Raw genomic sequence first — 15,692 nt, forward strand, 5'->3', positions numbered from 1 at the left:
AGTTTTGTTTTTTATCATGGCTATCAAGTCCCCTAGTACTGAAGGCGGAGCCCGTAGAGCAGAAGTCAAAATTGAAGGGGCTGAGTCCGATGGCTCGATGTCGGCTAGGGTCGAGAAGCCTTACCTCGTGATAGAGCTGAGAGAGTCACTCGAGGCTGAGGCCCCCCATAGAGATCCAGGGCCGCAAGAGTGACAAAATCTGCAAGAACCCTAGCGCACAGTTCTATAGCTGGGGCTAAAGTTTCGACGAAACAGAAGTTAGCCCACCACTTTCGGGAGGAGACTGCCGTGGCCGACCCTTCCTCTCAGAGTCGTCTTCCTGAGACACGAGACAAGGGCGAGGAGAAATCGGTCGACCCTTCAACGACCCCGATTCCAATCGAGGCTAAGGTTTCCCTTGTGACCGAACCACTTCCTCGCCTTCGGGTGGTGCCTCCCAACCCCGCACGCTTCGCCTACTGAGCCATCCGCTCCTACTTCGAATGCCAGTCAACCATGGAGCTATCGGTGCAAGGAGAGACCTCGAGGATCTGGTGAATATGCGTCTGACCATCTTCAGGCATACTAGGCGCAAATCATGCTGAAGTTAGACCTGCTGGACTTAAGCGAGAGCATGTTAGAGTCCTTTTGAAGATATGCTCGGACATATATATATATATATATATATATATATATATATATATATATAAACAGAGTTGTCTGTCTAAAAATTTACCGCCTAAACATCATTTCAATAAATAGACATATTTATCTATATGGAAACAAACTTATATGGCTATAATTGATTGATAATACAACATTTCATCCGTATTAATACCATAGATCTTTAAATACATTTTAATCTATATTAAGCATAAACTTTAATGCTCGAATTATTATTATTAAATGGTAAAACACGGATTCCTAATATATTGAATAAATTTGATGGTAAAAAATATCATATATTACAAATGAGGGTGAGGTTGCATACACTTTATAATTAGGATTGCAATATATTCATTCACTCACTTTAGGCTAAAATAAAAGAATGGCTCCTCTATTTAATTTCATCCAAGAGGTTAACCCTTCGAAAATGAAATGGGCATTGAAACTCCGATTAGTTCATTGTTACAATCTACCTGCATATGGAAACAACGGAAATTTTAGCTTGGAGTGTATCTTTCATGATAAAGAGGTTGTATATATTTTTTATGTATATATCTGATTATTGTTAGAAAATACAAATATTTACTCATTCTATCTATTTGTAGGGTGAACGCATACATGAAACAATAAAACGTCCGATCATAGAGAGAGTGAAACTCATTCTCAAAGAAGGTTATGTATTTGTCATAAAAAATATCATTGTTGCAGAGAATCGAATGAAGTATAAGACAACAATAAATAAATACAAGATTAATTTTATTGCAAAAACTCATGTATGCGAAATTTTTGATGATACATTTCCATTGATAATTTATGAATTCAAGTTTTTTAGTAAATTGAAGAAGACAGATTCTGTTGATGAGAACATGCTTTTTGGTAAGTTATTTTTTTGTTCCATGATTAATTGATCAAATATTTTATCTGATAGCTTAAAAAAAAAATTTCTCAAGATGTCATTGGCAAAATGGTTGCACGAGACTCTCCTCAAAGTAAAGAATTTGGTGGTCGTTTTACAAAGTTTCTTGATTTTGTCTTAAAAGATTCGGAATAAGTATTGCTTTATTTTTCTTTTAATTTATGGGGAGACTTTGTCAATGACATCATGACATCTTACATCTATTATTTTAATATTTTTTAATAATCAATTATTTTACTATTTTTAGGAACAATAAGCTATCATATACCTTGTGGGGAGACTTTGTCAATGACATCATGATATACTTGGAAAAAGTAGATGAAGAACATGTTGTTATCGTTCTACAAATGTGTCGAGCAAAAAAATTTAGGGGTGAAATAACTGTGTTTTAAATATTTTCTATGTTAGCAAGATGATAGTAAATGGAAATTTGGATGAAATTATAGAATTCCGTAATAGGTAATTTCGATTATTCAATTTTGTATTAATATATATTCATTTTATATATATAACTAAATATTATTGTAATGCTCATTTTAAGGATTACTGCCAATTGCAATATCCCAAATTCAATCAGCACTATTTCAGCGCCATTTGCACAAACAATCTTGGAAGAACTTTCGATTGCAAAGGATTATTTTAGGACTATAGAGCAAGTTTTTGAAAATAATAAGGTCTAATTTAAATTTTATTCTATGGTAGAAAATTAGTATTCATAGGAATCACAGTTGGAACGTGACTTTTGAACTGATGAAAACGATGACCAACATCAGAGTAAATAATTTGTAAATCAAGCTTATATGATCTTCTTAGCATTATCAAAAATAAAAAGACTAAAAAAAATCTAAAATCATTAAAGCAACTAAAAAGATATATGGACAGCAACTAAAATGGTGCTATCACTAGTTAGGAGTACAGGATGATCATATTTCAATATATAGTCTAAATATATACAGCCCAAGACTATAATAATGTACTCTTTTTATTCAACAAAATTAGAATCAGTTAAATTGAGAATGTTATTAAGACTAACAGTTAGTTATTACACTGAAATAATAAATAAAATATATAAATGGACTATTTATGAGATACCAAATACAACATTATATTTTACTCTTTGAATAAAATATAGTTTATTAGCGGTACTCTTTAATATAACTCAAATTTTAATTGGTTGCATAATGAGCCTTCTTTTAGGCTGACACATTATACGCATAATTCGATACTTTATACGAGTTATATTTTGGTCTATAACTTACGTCAACCTTAATCAATCATTTAATATGTCTTCCTTTGGACCGATATATTTTGTGCACGATCTGAATAGATTAAATTTGTTTTATAGTTATAAGCTACCTTGAACATATATCTGATATAAAAGTAATTTTCCTTTCGGCCAATTACTTTTAATATAGATATACGTCTACTGATACAAAATGCACTAAACCTATCTAATGTGTCTTCCTTTATACCGACATAATAGTTCAATTTAGTAACACGTATGTAGAAAGACCCAAGAATATCCTAGAAAGATAAGCACTTGATTAACCTTGATAGCTTAAAATATTAGACTTATCAATCAATCGATATTATATGACAATCAATTGATATCACTCAATCGATTTGAAAGTCTACTATATACGATTTCAAGATCATCAATCGATTAATGATGAGTGTCAATCGATTGATATCAATCAATCAATCTCGCTAATCAATCACAAACCCTTATGTTGACATCTAACTCATCAATTGATTGTTGATTCATGACAATCGATCAATGATCATTAATCAATCATTTAAATTAAGTATTATAAGTAATCAAATAAGGTAACTAATTAAAATCGATTTTATCGTGATGTTAAAGTTGTCAATCACTTAATCACCTTGAAACAACGCTTATCTGAGATAAATTTATTAATAATGGTGATAATTAATTTTTTATGGGCTAATTTCAGTTCAGTCAAAAGACAATAACTTAGAAGTTCTCATGTTCCTTTGTAAAAAAAACCATTTTTTTATTTTTCCCATGTTTCACGTTGCCTGAAAAAAACGCATTTTTTTTTCATATTCCACGTTCTCTGTCAGGGAACTAAACAAAAAAAAAAAAGATTTTTCCCCCATGTTCCACGTTCTCTGTATGGGAAAAAAATGCCATTTTTTTTTTCATATTCCATTGTTGTTTGAAAAAAAAAATGTCTTAGCCGGGAAAAGAGAAATCAAAGCGTGAGGAACAAGTGGCTGCTATGCCTTACTGGATCAAGATTATATAACCTTTACGTCATCGTCGAAGGCGATAAATTTTTCTGAGATTGTTACTTTATAAATCATACAATATAATAAAATAGAATCTAAACTCTAATACTATTTGAAAAACTTAAAAATTTTAAGTTGTATAAATTTTATAAATCGAATAAGAACTCAGATAATTAAAAAACAAGAATAATGATCTAATTTTAACAAAATATGACATAACAAAATAGAAATACTGAATGCAACGATAAGGAACATGGAGAGTTATTTATTATCTTTATCCTGCAACATCAATTGTTCAATTCTTATAAAAGAAGATTAAGCATAAGCAAAGGGATAATCTTTCAAGAGAATTAAGATAACGACATCGTAAATCTTTCATCCATGAGGAACAAAGGTAAGATGTTATGGTTAACCCTAAATTCTCGTAGATCAAATTCTATATATAGAAATCTGATTCATTATCAGTCCATATATAATAATAGATCATACTAACGAGTTCTACATATTTAATTCAATAATTCAAAATATAATAAATCTTAATTAGACCGCTTAAATAGATTCAATTCGTATCTAAATATATAAATTACAATTAAATCTACTTTAAAAAATTAATTTCAAGAGAGACTCTTTGCTGAGAGCCTCAGTCTGTCCCTTCTGCAAGCAAATGATGTTCCAACCCGCTTTTCCTGCAGAGCTTTCATCTCCTTTCAGACCGAGGAAACACGAAAGACATCGATCTCCATTAAGGAAGTAAACAGAGAGCCCTTGCACATTGCCATTTTAATAGTTGTATTTGGTATCCAGAAACACACATTACGATCTAAAAGCCTCAAGCCTTGGCCATACTTAAAGCTAAAATATAGAATTATAATAAAAATAAAATATAGAAATAAAACAGATCTAGATCTTCTGTGGGATTTTCAACAATGACTGCTTTATTAAGACATATGATTCTCATAAATTTCTTAAAATTTGTCAATATTTACAAGTTTAAAAGGATGATTATATTCTAAGATACAAAATGATTAAATCATTTCAATCAATCAACCACAAATTATAATGACCATTAATAATTATTAACTCATCAGGTTCGAGGAGTGGAAGATGATTATTAATATTTATCAATCATTTTCTTTTTATTTTTATTTACATTTTAACTCACATATCCTCCTGGTTTATAGAGCTTATGCTTGATTTTATAAATCGTACTCATCATTTTTTTTATCGTGAATAATTTTTAATAACTTTTAAGAAGATTAGATTATAATTCTTTTATTTAACAAAATAATAAAGCAGACACATGATTTTTTTCAGAGCAATGAGTTAAGTAATTAATGAGTGCTGTCGGCGATGACGTGGACGCTTTTAATAAAATATCGGGTCTACAAATAGTGAATGCCATCGATGCCCTCGAAAATATCTAAAACTTGTGGTGTATATTCGAAATATTTCATTTTGTACTTTCCACTTTTATACTAGTGCATTTCAGTATGGGTCACCAACTTACTTTATCCATCTTTCTAAAAAAAGAATTATTTATAATTTAGAAGATTTTTCGTTTTAGAAAACATATTGAATTATAAATTTTAAGGGATAACTAGACGGGTTTTACTGGATTTGGAACTAATTTTACATATTTTTAAAAATTTAGAACAAAATATTAATATTTTCACAACAAAATTAAATATACGGGGTATAAATTTAAGTATTTATTTGTTATCTTATTCGAAGATGATTTAAATAATTATCTAAATTAGTTTTATGGTAAATTATTACTCAACTTTGAATTCATATGATATAAAAAATATATCAATTTGATATAGTGGTAAAGCATTTTAAAAAATAATTAAAAAATTTATATTTAAATTTTGGACAAAAGTAATCATGAATCCTGATTTTTATCAAAAATATCCCACTTCATAATTATACAAGATTTAATAACGAAGATGGATGATAAAAAATTAAAAAAAATAGACGGTCAGATGATTTAGAAAATAAAATATTCTTTTAATTTTTATCCTTAAATTTTAAATAAGTTTAATATTGTAAAAGTTATTTTATAAAAAAAATATTAATTGCCACGGCAGAATTGTTGCTATCTCATTGGCTAGTCGTGGTGGGCCCCTCACTCAGACCCACATCGGAAACCCTACGGTCTCCAGACTGCCTGTGGGAAATTGGAAATTGGAACAGTGTATAAATGCCTCAAGGTGGGTCAAAGCAAGACCCAGCGCCGCCCGCTCCACCAGAAACCTCACCTCTCTTCTTCCTCCTTCATGGCTCTCTGCCACCCCCACCGCCTCCACTGCCTGCCCTCGCGCCGCTCTCTGCTCCCCTGTGCCCCTTCCTTAGCCTCCGCTCTTCCGCCTCTCCTCAAGCCCTTCCCAAGTTCCCGTCTCCCCCTCACTCGCCTCCTACACCGCTTCCTCCCCCGCGCCTCCTCCCGGGAGGTGGAGAGGCCGGATGCCGCGGGACTTCCTCCTGTGGGGAGAAAACGTACGGACATCAAGAAGATTATGATCCTGGGCGCCGGGCCGATCGTGATCGGGCAGGCGTGCGAGTTCGATTATTCCGGCACGCAGGCGTGCAAAGCCCTGGTGGACGAGGGCTACGAGGTGGTGCTGGTGAACTCCAACCCAGCTACCATCATGACCGACCCTGACCTCGCCCACCGCACCTATGTGGGACCCATGACCCCGGAGCTGGTCGAGCAGGTGCTCGATGCCGAGCGGCCTGATGCCATCCTCCCCACGATGGGCGGCCAGACTGCTCTCAATCTCGCCGTCGCGCTCGCGGAGTCTGGTGCCCTTGCCCGCCGCGGGATCGAGCTTATTGGCGCCAAGCTGGATGCCATTCGCGCCGCTGAGGACCGCGATCTCTTCAAGCGCGCTATGGACCGCATCGGCCTCCGTACGCCGCCGTCTGGAATCGGCACCACCCTGGATGAGTGTCTAGCCATTGCTGAAAGCATAGGTGGTTTTCCCCTCATTATACGTCCTGCTTTCACCCTTGGCGGCACTGGCGGTGGCATCGCCTACAACGGGGACGAGTTTGAAGCTATTTGCCGCGCTGGGCTTGCCGCTAGCCTTACATCCCAGGTCCTAGTCGAAAAATCTCTCCTTGGGTGGAAAGAGTACGAGCTGGAGGTGATGCGTGACCTGGCTGACAATGTCGTGATCATCTGCTCAATTGAGAACATTGATCCCATGGGTGTACACACAGGGGATTCAATCACAGTGGCACCTGCACAGACACTGACGGATAAGGAGTACCAGAGGCTGAGGGACTACTCGGTGGCAATCATTCGGGAAATTGGAGTGGAATGCGGGGGCTCTAATGTGCAGTTCGCGGTTAATCCAGTGGATGGGGAGGTGATGGTGATTGAGATGAACCCTAGAGTCTCAAGATCATCCGCACTTGCCTCGAAAGCAACTGGCTTTCCCATTGCTAAGATGGCTGCTAAGCTGTCTGTGGGTTATACCCTTGAGCAGATTCCAAATGATATCACCAAGAAAACGCCAGCTAGTTTTGAGCCATCTATAGACTATGTGGTTACAAAGGTGCGCCACATTTGTTCTTCCTCATATCCTAGATTTGTGGAATTATTTGGTTCATCTATCTTGTTGATTTTTGATTCAAATAAATGATTTTAATGGAATGCTATTCTTCATGCTACTCATTTGTCATTTAATGGAAATAGTACAGGCAAGATTTTCTCAATACTTTGTCAAAATTAGACGTTCCAGAGCTAAAAAATGGAAGATTTCTTAAAATGTTATTTTTTTATCATCATGCATATAGTATCTAGATAAAATTTAGCATGCAGTATACAAGTTTCACAAGGAATATGATACCTTATCTACAATGACTTTTCCAGGACAGATCTTACAAGTTCTTGTCATATGTTAATTCAGATGGTGTTTCTATTTGCTTCTCATATATGCAAGCTGATAATGATAAATGACCAGTACATGCACATTCAATTAAATTACTTTGGTCTTGGATGGAAGTTAACAGAACAGTTGTAAATCCAGATGTAACATTTATTGGTATATATATATTTTTTCCATTGCCTCTTCCTTCAACGGAAAACTGTTGGTTTAATTACCTAAAATTTGGTACTGGGTCAAATTTTATTTTAGTTTCTGAAAATTATAAAAGTGTCCTGTTAATAGTCTTTGTTTAATGACTTACAGGTAAATTAACCTTTTTATCATTACTAAACTCTATGTACATTATTACTTCTGTTGACACACTTTACTTTCATGTTGTAGATCCCACGATTTGCCTTTGAGAAATTTCCTGGTTCAGAACCAATCTTAACAACCCAGATGAAATCTGTGGGTGAAGCAATGGCACTCGGGAGGACTTTCCAAGAGTCCTTCCAAAAGGCAGTTAGATCGTTGGAGTCTGGATATTCTGGGTGGGGTTGTGCACGTATCAAGGAACTTGACTGGGATTGGGATCAGTTGAAGTACAGTATGAGAGTGCCTAATCCAGATCGTATACATGCTGTATATGCAGCAATGAAGAAAGGAATGAAGATAGAAGAAATTCATGAGCTGAGTCTTATTGACAAATGGTTTCTTTTCCAACTCAAAGAGTTAGTAGATGTGGAACAATTCCTCTTGTCACGGAAGCTGGACCAGCTGACAAAGGATGATATGTATGAAGTTAAAAGGAGAGGCTTTAGTGATAAACAGATAGCATATGCAACATCTTCCTCTGAGGGAGATGTACGAAAAAAGCGTTTGTCACTAGGTGTGATCCCTGCATACAAAAGGGTTGATACATGTGCTGCAGAGTTTGAGGCAAACACTCCCTACATGTACTCCTCATATGATTTTGAATGTGAATCAACTCCCACTCAAAAGAAAAAAGTGCTGATATTGGGAGGTGGACCAAACCGTATTGGCCAGGGTATTGAGTTTGATTACTGCTGTTGTCATACTTCTTTTGCCCTGAAAGAGGTCAGTTTTTGTTTTTTTCACAAAATTTGTTTCCTTGCTATATGTTTCTCCTGAATTTCAGAATCTTACCTTTTTTATTTGTGTGTGTGTTTGTGCACTTTTAATTGGGTATCAAGCATTAAAGTTTATCTGGTTGCCCTCAGAGAATCAGCATCCCAATCGTGCCCATCATGCAACTATCTACAGTTTTGCTTTGATATTTTTTCCCTCTCTTTTGTTTCTCCAGCTGAATGACTATTAAAAAGTAGAAAAAATATTCTATTTAAAAATCCTTTGTTTTCTCTGCTAAATCTGCATCTCATTTTCTATTAAGCTTCTTTTTTGTTTTTTCTATTACAGAACGGATATGAGACAATCATGATGAATTCCAACCCGGAGACTGTATCCACAGACTATGACACTAGTGATCGTCTGTACTTTGAACCTTTGACTGTCGAGGATGTTTTAAATGTGATTGACTTGGAGAGGCCTGATGGCATTATCGTGCAGTTTGGTGGACAAACACCTCTAAAGCTTGCACTTCCTATACAACATTACCTCGAAGAGCAAAAATTGGTATCCTCCACTGGAACAGGGCTTGTGCAAATATGGGGAACATCACCTGATTCCATTGATGCTGCAGAAGATAGAGAACGGTTTAATGCAATTCTCAATGACCTTAAGATTGAACAACCTAAAGGAGGCATTGCAAAGAGTGAAAGAGATGCCATCTCAATTGCCAGTGACATTGGCTATCCTGTTGTAGTCAGACCTTCATATGTCTTGGGTGGACGAGCAATGGAAATAGTTTATAGTGATGATAAACTTGTAAAATATCTTGAGAATGCAGTAGAGGTGGATCCAGGGCGTCCTGTCTTGATAGATAAGTATCTCAATGATGCCATTGAAATTGATGTCGATGCATTAGCTGACTTGAAGGGGAATGTGGTGATTGGTGGCATTATGGAGCACATAGAGCAAGCTGGTGTTCATTCTGGTGATTCAGCATGTTCACTTCCCACAAAAACTGTGTCAAGTAAGTGTTTAGATATAATTAGACAATGGACGACAAAGCTGGCCAAACGACTAAGTGTATGTGGGCTTATGAATTGTCAGTATGCTATTACTGCTGCTGGAGATGTATATCTTCTCGAAGCAAATCCACGCGCTTCTCGCACTGTCCCTTTTGTTTCTAAAGCTATTGGTCACCCACTGGCAAAATATGCTTCCCTTGTTATGTCAGGAAAGACTTTGCATGAACTTGGATTCACAAAGGAGGTGGTGCCAAGGCATGTGTCGGTGAAGGAGGCTGTACTTCCTTTTGAAAAATTCCAAGGCTGTGATGTGCTTCTCGGTCCAGAGATGCGTAGCACTGGAGAAGTTATGGGAATTGACTTCGATTTTCATGTGGCTTTTGCCAAGGCACAGATTGCTGCTGGCCAGAAGCTGCCAGTTAGTGGTACAATATTTCTCAGCCTAAATGATCTGACAAAGCCACACCTTGCTTCCCTTGCTCGTGGGTTCCTAGAACTTGGTTTCAAAATTGTCGCAACTTCTGGGACAGCTAGAGTACTAGAATTGGAGGGTATTCCAGTTGAGGTTGTTTTTAAAATGCATGAGGGGAGACCTCATGCAGGAGATATGTTAGCAAATGGAGACATACAAGCTATGGTAATAACAAGTTCAGGTGATGCACTTGATGCAATTGATGGAAGGCAACTGAGGAGAATGGCATTGGCTTACAAGATCCCAATTATAACTACAGTGGCTGGGGCCATGGCTACTGTGGAAGCTATTAAGAGCTTGAAGCATAGCTCTATCCAAATGTTAGCCTTGCAAGATTATTTTAATGTTTCAGAGCAACAGTTAAAATTGCAGGCAGCTTCATCTTCTGTTTAAGCGTGTATTCCCTTGATATACAGGTCGATGTCTCTATACCTTTCCTCCATCATTCATGTTTTAACTGGTTCTTGCTTTTCTCCAACACTTTGGCATCCACGAGCCTTACGAATTTTTCTCTCTTAGTATGTTTGCCTTTCATAATTACAACACATTGAAAATTCATCCATTTTTTCTTGCTTTCTGTATTTTAGGCCAAGGTTAATCTGTTGCTTGCTTACACTAGTTTTAAATTTTGTATTTTGATTCTACTTCAGTAGGATGTATTCATACTCTAACTTCATTTATCGAATACCATGTCCTAAAATTTCACAAAATCATCATCTTGTTCCCATAGGACCACTATGAATTTGAAGTGTTGCCTCAGATCCCAACAGAAACACATCATTTTTGCGTGCTTTTCTTTTGAAGCTGCAGTCACATACCATACTGAACTGATCAATTTGATGAAATTTCAGAGCGTCAGCTGCACTGAATCAATCAAGCAACTTGGCAAGACTTCATCTGCTTGTCAGTTATTGTTGGCTAATCACTGTCATTATCGACACACTAGTTGAGTTGGAGTTAACTTTTGTTCCAATATGGCAAACTCTGAAGCCAAGTAGCGAGTAATCGGAATGGTAGCTTGTGGTTTCTCCTTGTATCAATGAGGAAAATGAAACAGCAAGTGGTGAATTTATATTCATGTGTGTGCAAATAATTTCAATCTTTACCAGTAAAAGAATGGGGACATTTGCTGGAATCAATAACTTATCAGAATTTTATGTCTTGTAATGTTTGGATTTGCCATCTTGTCTATTATATGTAGTTTTTAAGAACGGTAAGTTCCTCTGTTATTTTCAAGCTAATTCAAGATGAAAATTTCCGGAAATGTTAATTTCCTGATTTCTTTTGTTTTGAGCTGCAACAATATTTTTAGTAGCAAAGGACTAACAGGTGCATAATTTTTAAAAGTATATTGGATAAATTTCTATTAAATTATGCTAAATTGCATAATTCACAATTAGGCCTTCAAACATTAAATGAAGTATAGTTGAATACAATTACTTACTGATATTCTTTTATTATTTTTTGAAGCATGTTTAGTTTTAATATTTCTGAATTACATTTGAATAATTATAAATGCATTACTAGAGTTTTCAATGTCAATTTGGTAAATGTAGCATGCAAGGTCATGGGCAACGAGTTAAAGCAAATGGGTTTATTTTTAATAATTAAAATTATTTAAATTTAATTAAAATCATTCTAATTTAATTAAAATCGCTTTAACACTTTTTAGAGGCTCCACTGTTATATAACTGTTGTAGAGTTATTACCTACAACTTATAACAGTTTATTCAAATTTAATTAAAATTATAATAAATAAAATATTATTATAAATTTAATTAAAATTATTTAAATTTAGTTAGGATTATTCTAACTGGATTAAAATCATTTTAAAAATATTATAAAAAGTATAATTATAAATGTTTCAATAGTATTGAAGCCGTTTTAGTTAAATTAAAATTATTTTTAATTAAGTTTGATAGATTTTAATTAATTAATAAAGAATATTTTGATATAATATAATATAATATAATAATATTTTATATGTAGTAATTATAATTAAGTTGAAATTATTTTAAGTTGTAAAATATGATGAACTATTCTCTTGACGTGCAAAGAGTTGATCAACTTGAATTAGTAAAATAAGAGGAGTTTATTAGAAAATGTACTACAATCACAATGAACTATTTTTAGCTCAATCAATTAAATCAGATGAACTAAATAAATTTAAATTAAACGAACAAAATAATTATTAATCTCAGAAAAAAAAAATCTGAAACTCAAAATTCTAAATGCTCTTGTTGACGAATCGCAATTCGCATCACGCCGCCCTCGATTTTTGCTTGGGGAGCCGGAGGGACACTTTGGGCGAGGGGATGCCAATGTACGGGAGCCGTGGCGGCGACGGCGACGACGCCGGCGTCGGGATGCCCATGAACTGTACTCGCGGCGACACGCGGACCTTAGGGCTCGGCCGCGGCGACGGGATCGGGCCGTTGAAGTTGTTGGTGATGGGGGAGAGGACGACGCGCGGCGAGAGGTTGACCTGCTCCAATGCCCGCGACTGGAGGTCGGACGGGTAGTCCCGGACGCAGCTGATCCGGGCTCCGGCCGCCGTCGTCCACTTCCTGGATTGCTGCCGGGAGACCGGAGTCGGCGCCGGCTTCTCGGATCGCTGATCCGTCTCCTTCGGGTCGAATTTGCTTGCATCAACCTTGGATTTGATCGCCTCCTGGGAGAGTACTTCGGGGAGGTCGCTGGCGTTGCCCTTGTTAGATAAGTTGTAGTCGTCGTCGTCGACGGAGCATTTCTGTGGAGTAAACAGGTACTTTGATTAAATTTCATCACAGAATTCAATTTCAAAATTCCATCGGATTGTAGAATGCTAGAACTAAATTTGATTACCTTAACATTTGTTAGGTCCACGTTATTATCCTCCAGAAAACTGATGAACTCTTTAAAATTGTCCTCTGTTGGAAGATAATGGCCACTGTATGGCCATATAGCCTGTTGAAATGCTAAGTTTTACTTAAAATAGAAATTAAGATGAACTTAGACTCAGATTAACTTGGGACTGCTTTAAATTCCTAACCTGGAGTATGCCTTCTTGCGCAACTAGTCTTCCTGCTGCTGTTGTTGCTCCCCCAGCTAAAAAACTAGAGTGTTGGAATGTGCCCTTGTTCTTCTGTTCATAGATTAAAATAAAAAGGAGAATAATTAGCCTTTTGATATAGGAACTTGCTTTGTCAATTCTTTGCTAAACTAATTTAGCACATATAATCATACAATTCATAAAAATTGTGCTGAGTATTTGTGTTTACCTTCCCCACATATAGTGATCTAGATGTGCTGAGAACAAATATCCATTTGGAACCCTCAGTAGTATTCACTGGCATCTCACTTTTCTTGTAAGCCAGCTTTCCATCCTCTACTATGACTTCATATGCTTCCCTCTCTTTCTGCAAGTAAATGAACGTAATGAGATACCTTGCTTTAAAATCTTAAGCTAGGGTTTGATAATATTGGATACAACACTTAAAATACAGAACATAAATATAATGATTGGAACAAGGAGCTTACTGGACCAAGGTATGTGATGCACTGCTTTTGAAGCTTGTTTCTTGAGCACACCTCGAGATTCACTTCTCTTCCATCTCCAACATCCAACCTAAAGATTTATATCCAAATTAAAATTTTGTAAAAAGAAAAAAACATCAATATCTTTTCGGTTTGTTAACTTTTATTATTTTCTGCTTACCAGTAAAAAAATGGTTGGGTGCTTTCACTTGCAAACCAGACATCATAATACAAATGTAAGTTGTGCCCGTACCTATGTCTTGGATCAATCTGCAAATGTCAACATTGGATCAGTCTAACTTTCTAAAAGATTGTTCAGCAGAAGAATGTGAAACTAAGATTTGGATTCTTACAGCTTCTAGCCAATGTCTCAGTGCTAATTTCTGAGCTTTCTCATCTTTGGAGAGACCCTTACCAACCTGAATAGGATGAATTCATGATAGATTAGATTAACATGATGATTAAAATTCAATATTTGGGCTCTAAAGTGACATTAAGAAAGAAATTTGCATACTCTGGCTAGCCTTTTCTTTGCCCTTGCCCACCTAGAAACTGCAGGCTCTGGCTTCTCAACGTTGAAAAATGACACAGAGCTGCTTCTGAGAGATGCAAAATCAAGTGCTTTCCACCTACAATTTGAGGAGTTCATGACTCTGAATCAGGTAATAACACAGTAGAAATTTCGTTTTGTGTAATTAATTATTGTTCTCAAGTGAAGGAAGATCAATCTATGTTTTTTGGTTACTTGCAGCAGCCAACTTTAGAAAAGAATTGAGATTACTAACCAGAGTTCTTCCACAACTACTGCACAATCTGCAAGATTCCTCCTTGTTCTGTAACTCTTGTAGACCTTTTGCAGCGTGGTTGCCGCTGCATCGAGTTCACATAACGGCCGCGGGGATGAGAACTCGAGCAGCTGCCTCTGGGGGAGCTCGACAATCGGCGCTGGAAAATTTGCCTGAATCTTGGGAGGAGAAGATAGCTGCAGCATCTTGAGGTCTTCTACGGCCTGCTCATCAGTAGCTGCTCCTTCGATCTTGGTCACCTGGGGCTCCCAGTGCTTGAAGCTCAGTGATCTCTCCATCCCTGGTGCTTCGGTGGATACCATCTTATTCAACGAATCACTTCTTTTGAAACTGATCGATTTTCTCAAGAGCTTGTTGGATTCTCTGTCACCGAAACTCATGGATCTCGCTACTGCAACCTTTGGGTCGGCCAAGCAGAAGACTTTATTACTCATGGCAAGCAGCTACAATGATTGGACCTGTTTATAAAGAAGTTCAAAGAAGAAACTTTGATCAATAAAAAAGTTAAATTTTTTGACTTAAATTCTGAAGTTCGATCATCCATTCATCCTTCAAATAATTGCATAACCTAGAATTCACAGGATATTTGAGAGAAGGGAACAGGGGATGATTCTCCCAAAAATGTGAAGAACAGGACAAGAACAAGAACAGAGCTTTGAGAACTGTACCTGACTACTATTAGATCCGATTGACAGGAAGATTTAGGAGGTGAAGTGTTTTCTTCTTCTTCTTCTTTTGGGTGATTTTATGACGAGTTTAGAGATCTTGTGCCAGTGGCAGATATATATTTGAAGGGATGTGGCCATACGATCACCTTCATGGAAGTTACCTGGTCGACCGTCAACGGCTTGAGCTGCAGATTTCCAGTCCGCGGCTTTGAAGTCTTCAAAAGACAAACCGAAAGTTTGAAGAAGCCTCCAAGTCTGCATCACTAAAGCCCAAGCAACAATCGACCACAGGTTCGAGTCTCCAATAGATTAATAAGTTATTTAGTAAAATCATTTGATTAATTGAAAATTTGGAATTTTATAATCTTCAGTTCGTCTTTATGTTTTGTGTAATTAGTTCAATTTTGATATAAAATATAATTTTGGATGGTTA

At 36.4% G+C, this 15,692-nt stretch overlaps 2 protein-coding genes across 2 annotated transcripts; one reads left to right on the forward strand and one right to left on the reverse strand.

Annotated features, from left to right (window-relative positions):
• Positions 1-6,058: 6,058 nt before the first annotated feature.
• Positions 6,059-11,533, forward strand: LOC141813372 (carbamoyl phosphate synthase arginine-specific large chain, chloroplastic). The gene is made up of 4 exons (XM_074701333.1): positions 6,059-7,374; positions 8,089-8,784; positions 9,124-10,685; positions 11,121-11,533. The coding sequence occupies exons 1-3, from the start codon at positions 6,091-6,093 to the stop codon at positions 10,660-10,662; spliced, it is 3,519 nt and encodes a 1,172-aa protein (XP_074557434.1). The 5' UTR covers positions 6,059-6,090; the 3' UTR covers positions 10,663-10,685; positions 11,121-11,533.
• Positions 11,534-12,342: 809 nt separating this feature from the next.
• On the reverse strand, positions 12,343-15,407 carry LOC141813374 (IQ domain-containing protein IQM1-like). The gene is made up of 10 exons (XM_074701335.1): positions 15,260-15,407; positions 14,571-15,049; positions 14,300-14,414; positions 14,139-14,204; positions 13,967-14,055; positions 13,789-13,876; positions 13,530-13,667; positions 13,301-13,393; positions 13,114-13,215; positions 12,343-13,018 (listed from the first exon to the last, which is right to left on the reverse strand). The coding sequence occupies exons 2-10, from the start codon at positions 15,023-15,025 to the stop codon at positions 12,530-12,532; spliced, it is 1,635 nt and encodes a 544-aa protein (XP_074557436.1). The 5' UTR covers positions 15,026-15,049; positions 15,260-15,407; the 3' UTR covers positions 12,343-12,529.
• Between the last annotated feature and the right edge of the window lie 285 nt (positions 15,408-15,692).

Source organism: Curcuma longa, chromosome 20 (genome assembly GCF_044706935.1).
Source record: "Curcuma longa cultivar G26 ecotype Majalengka, Jawa Barat chromosome 20, ITB_CL_G26_1.1, whole genome shotgun sequence".
In the NCBI taxonomy this organism is placed as follows: Eukaryota; Viridiplantae; Streptophyta; class Magnoliopsida; order Zingiberales; family Zingiberaceae; genus Curcuma; species Curcuma longa.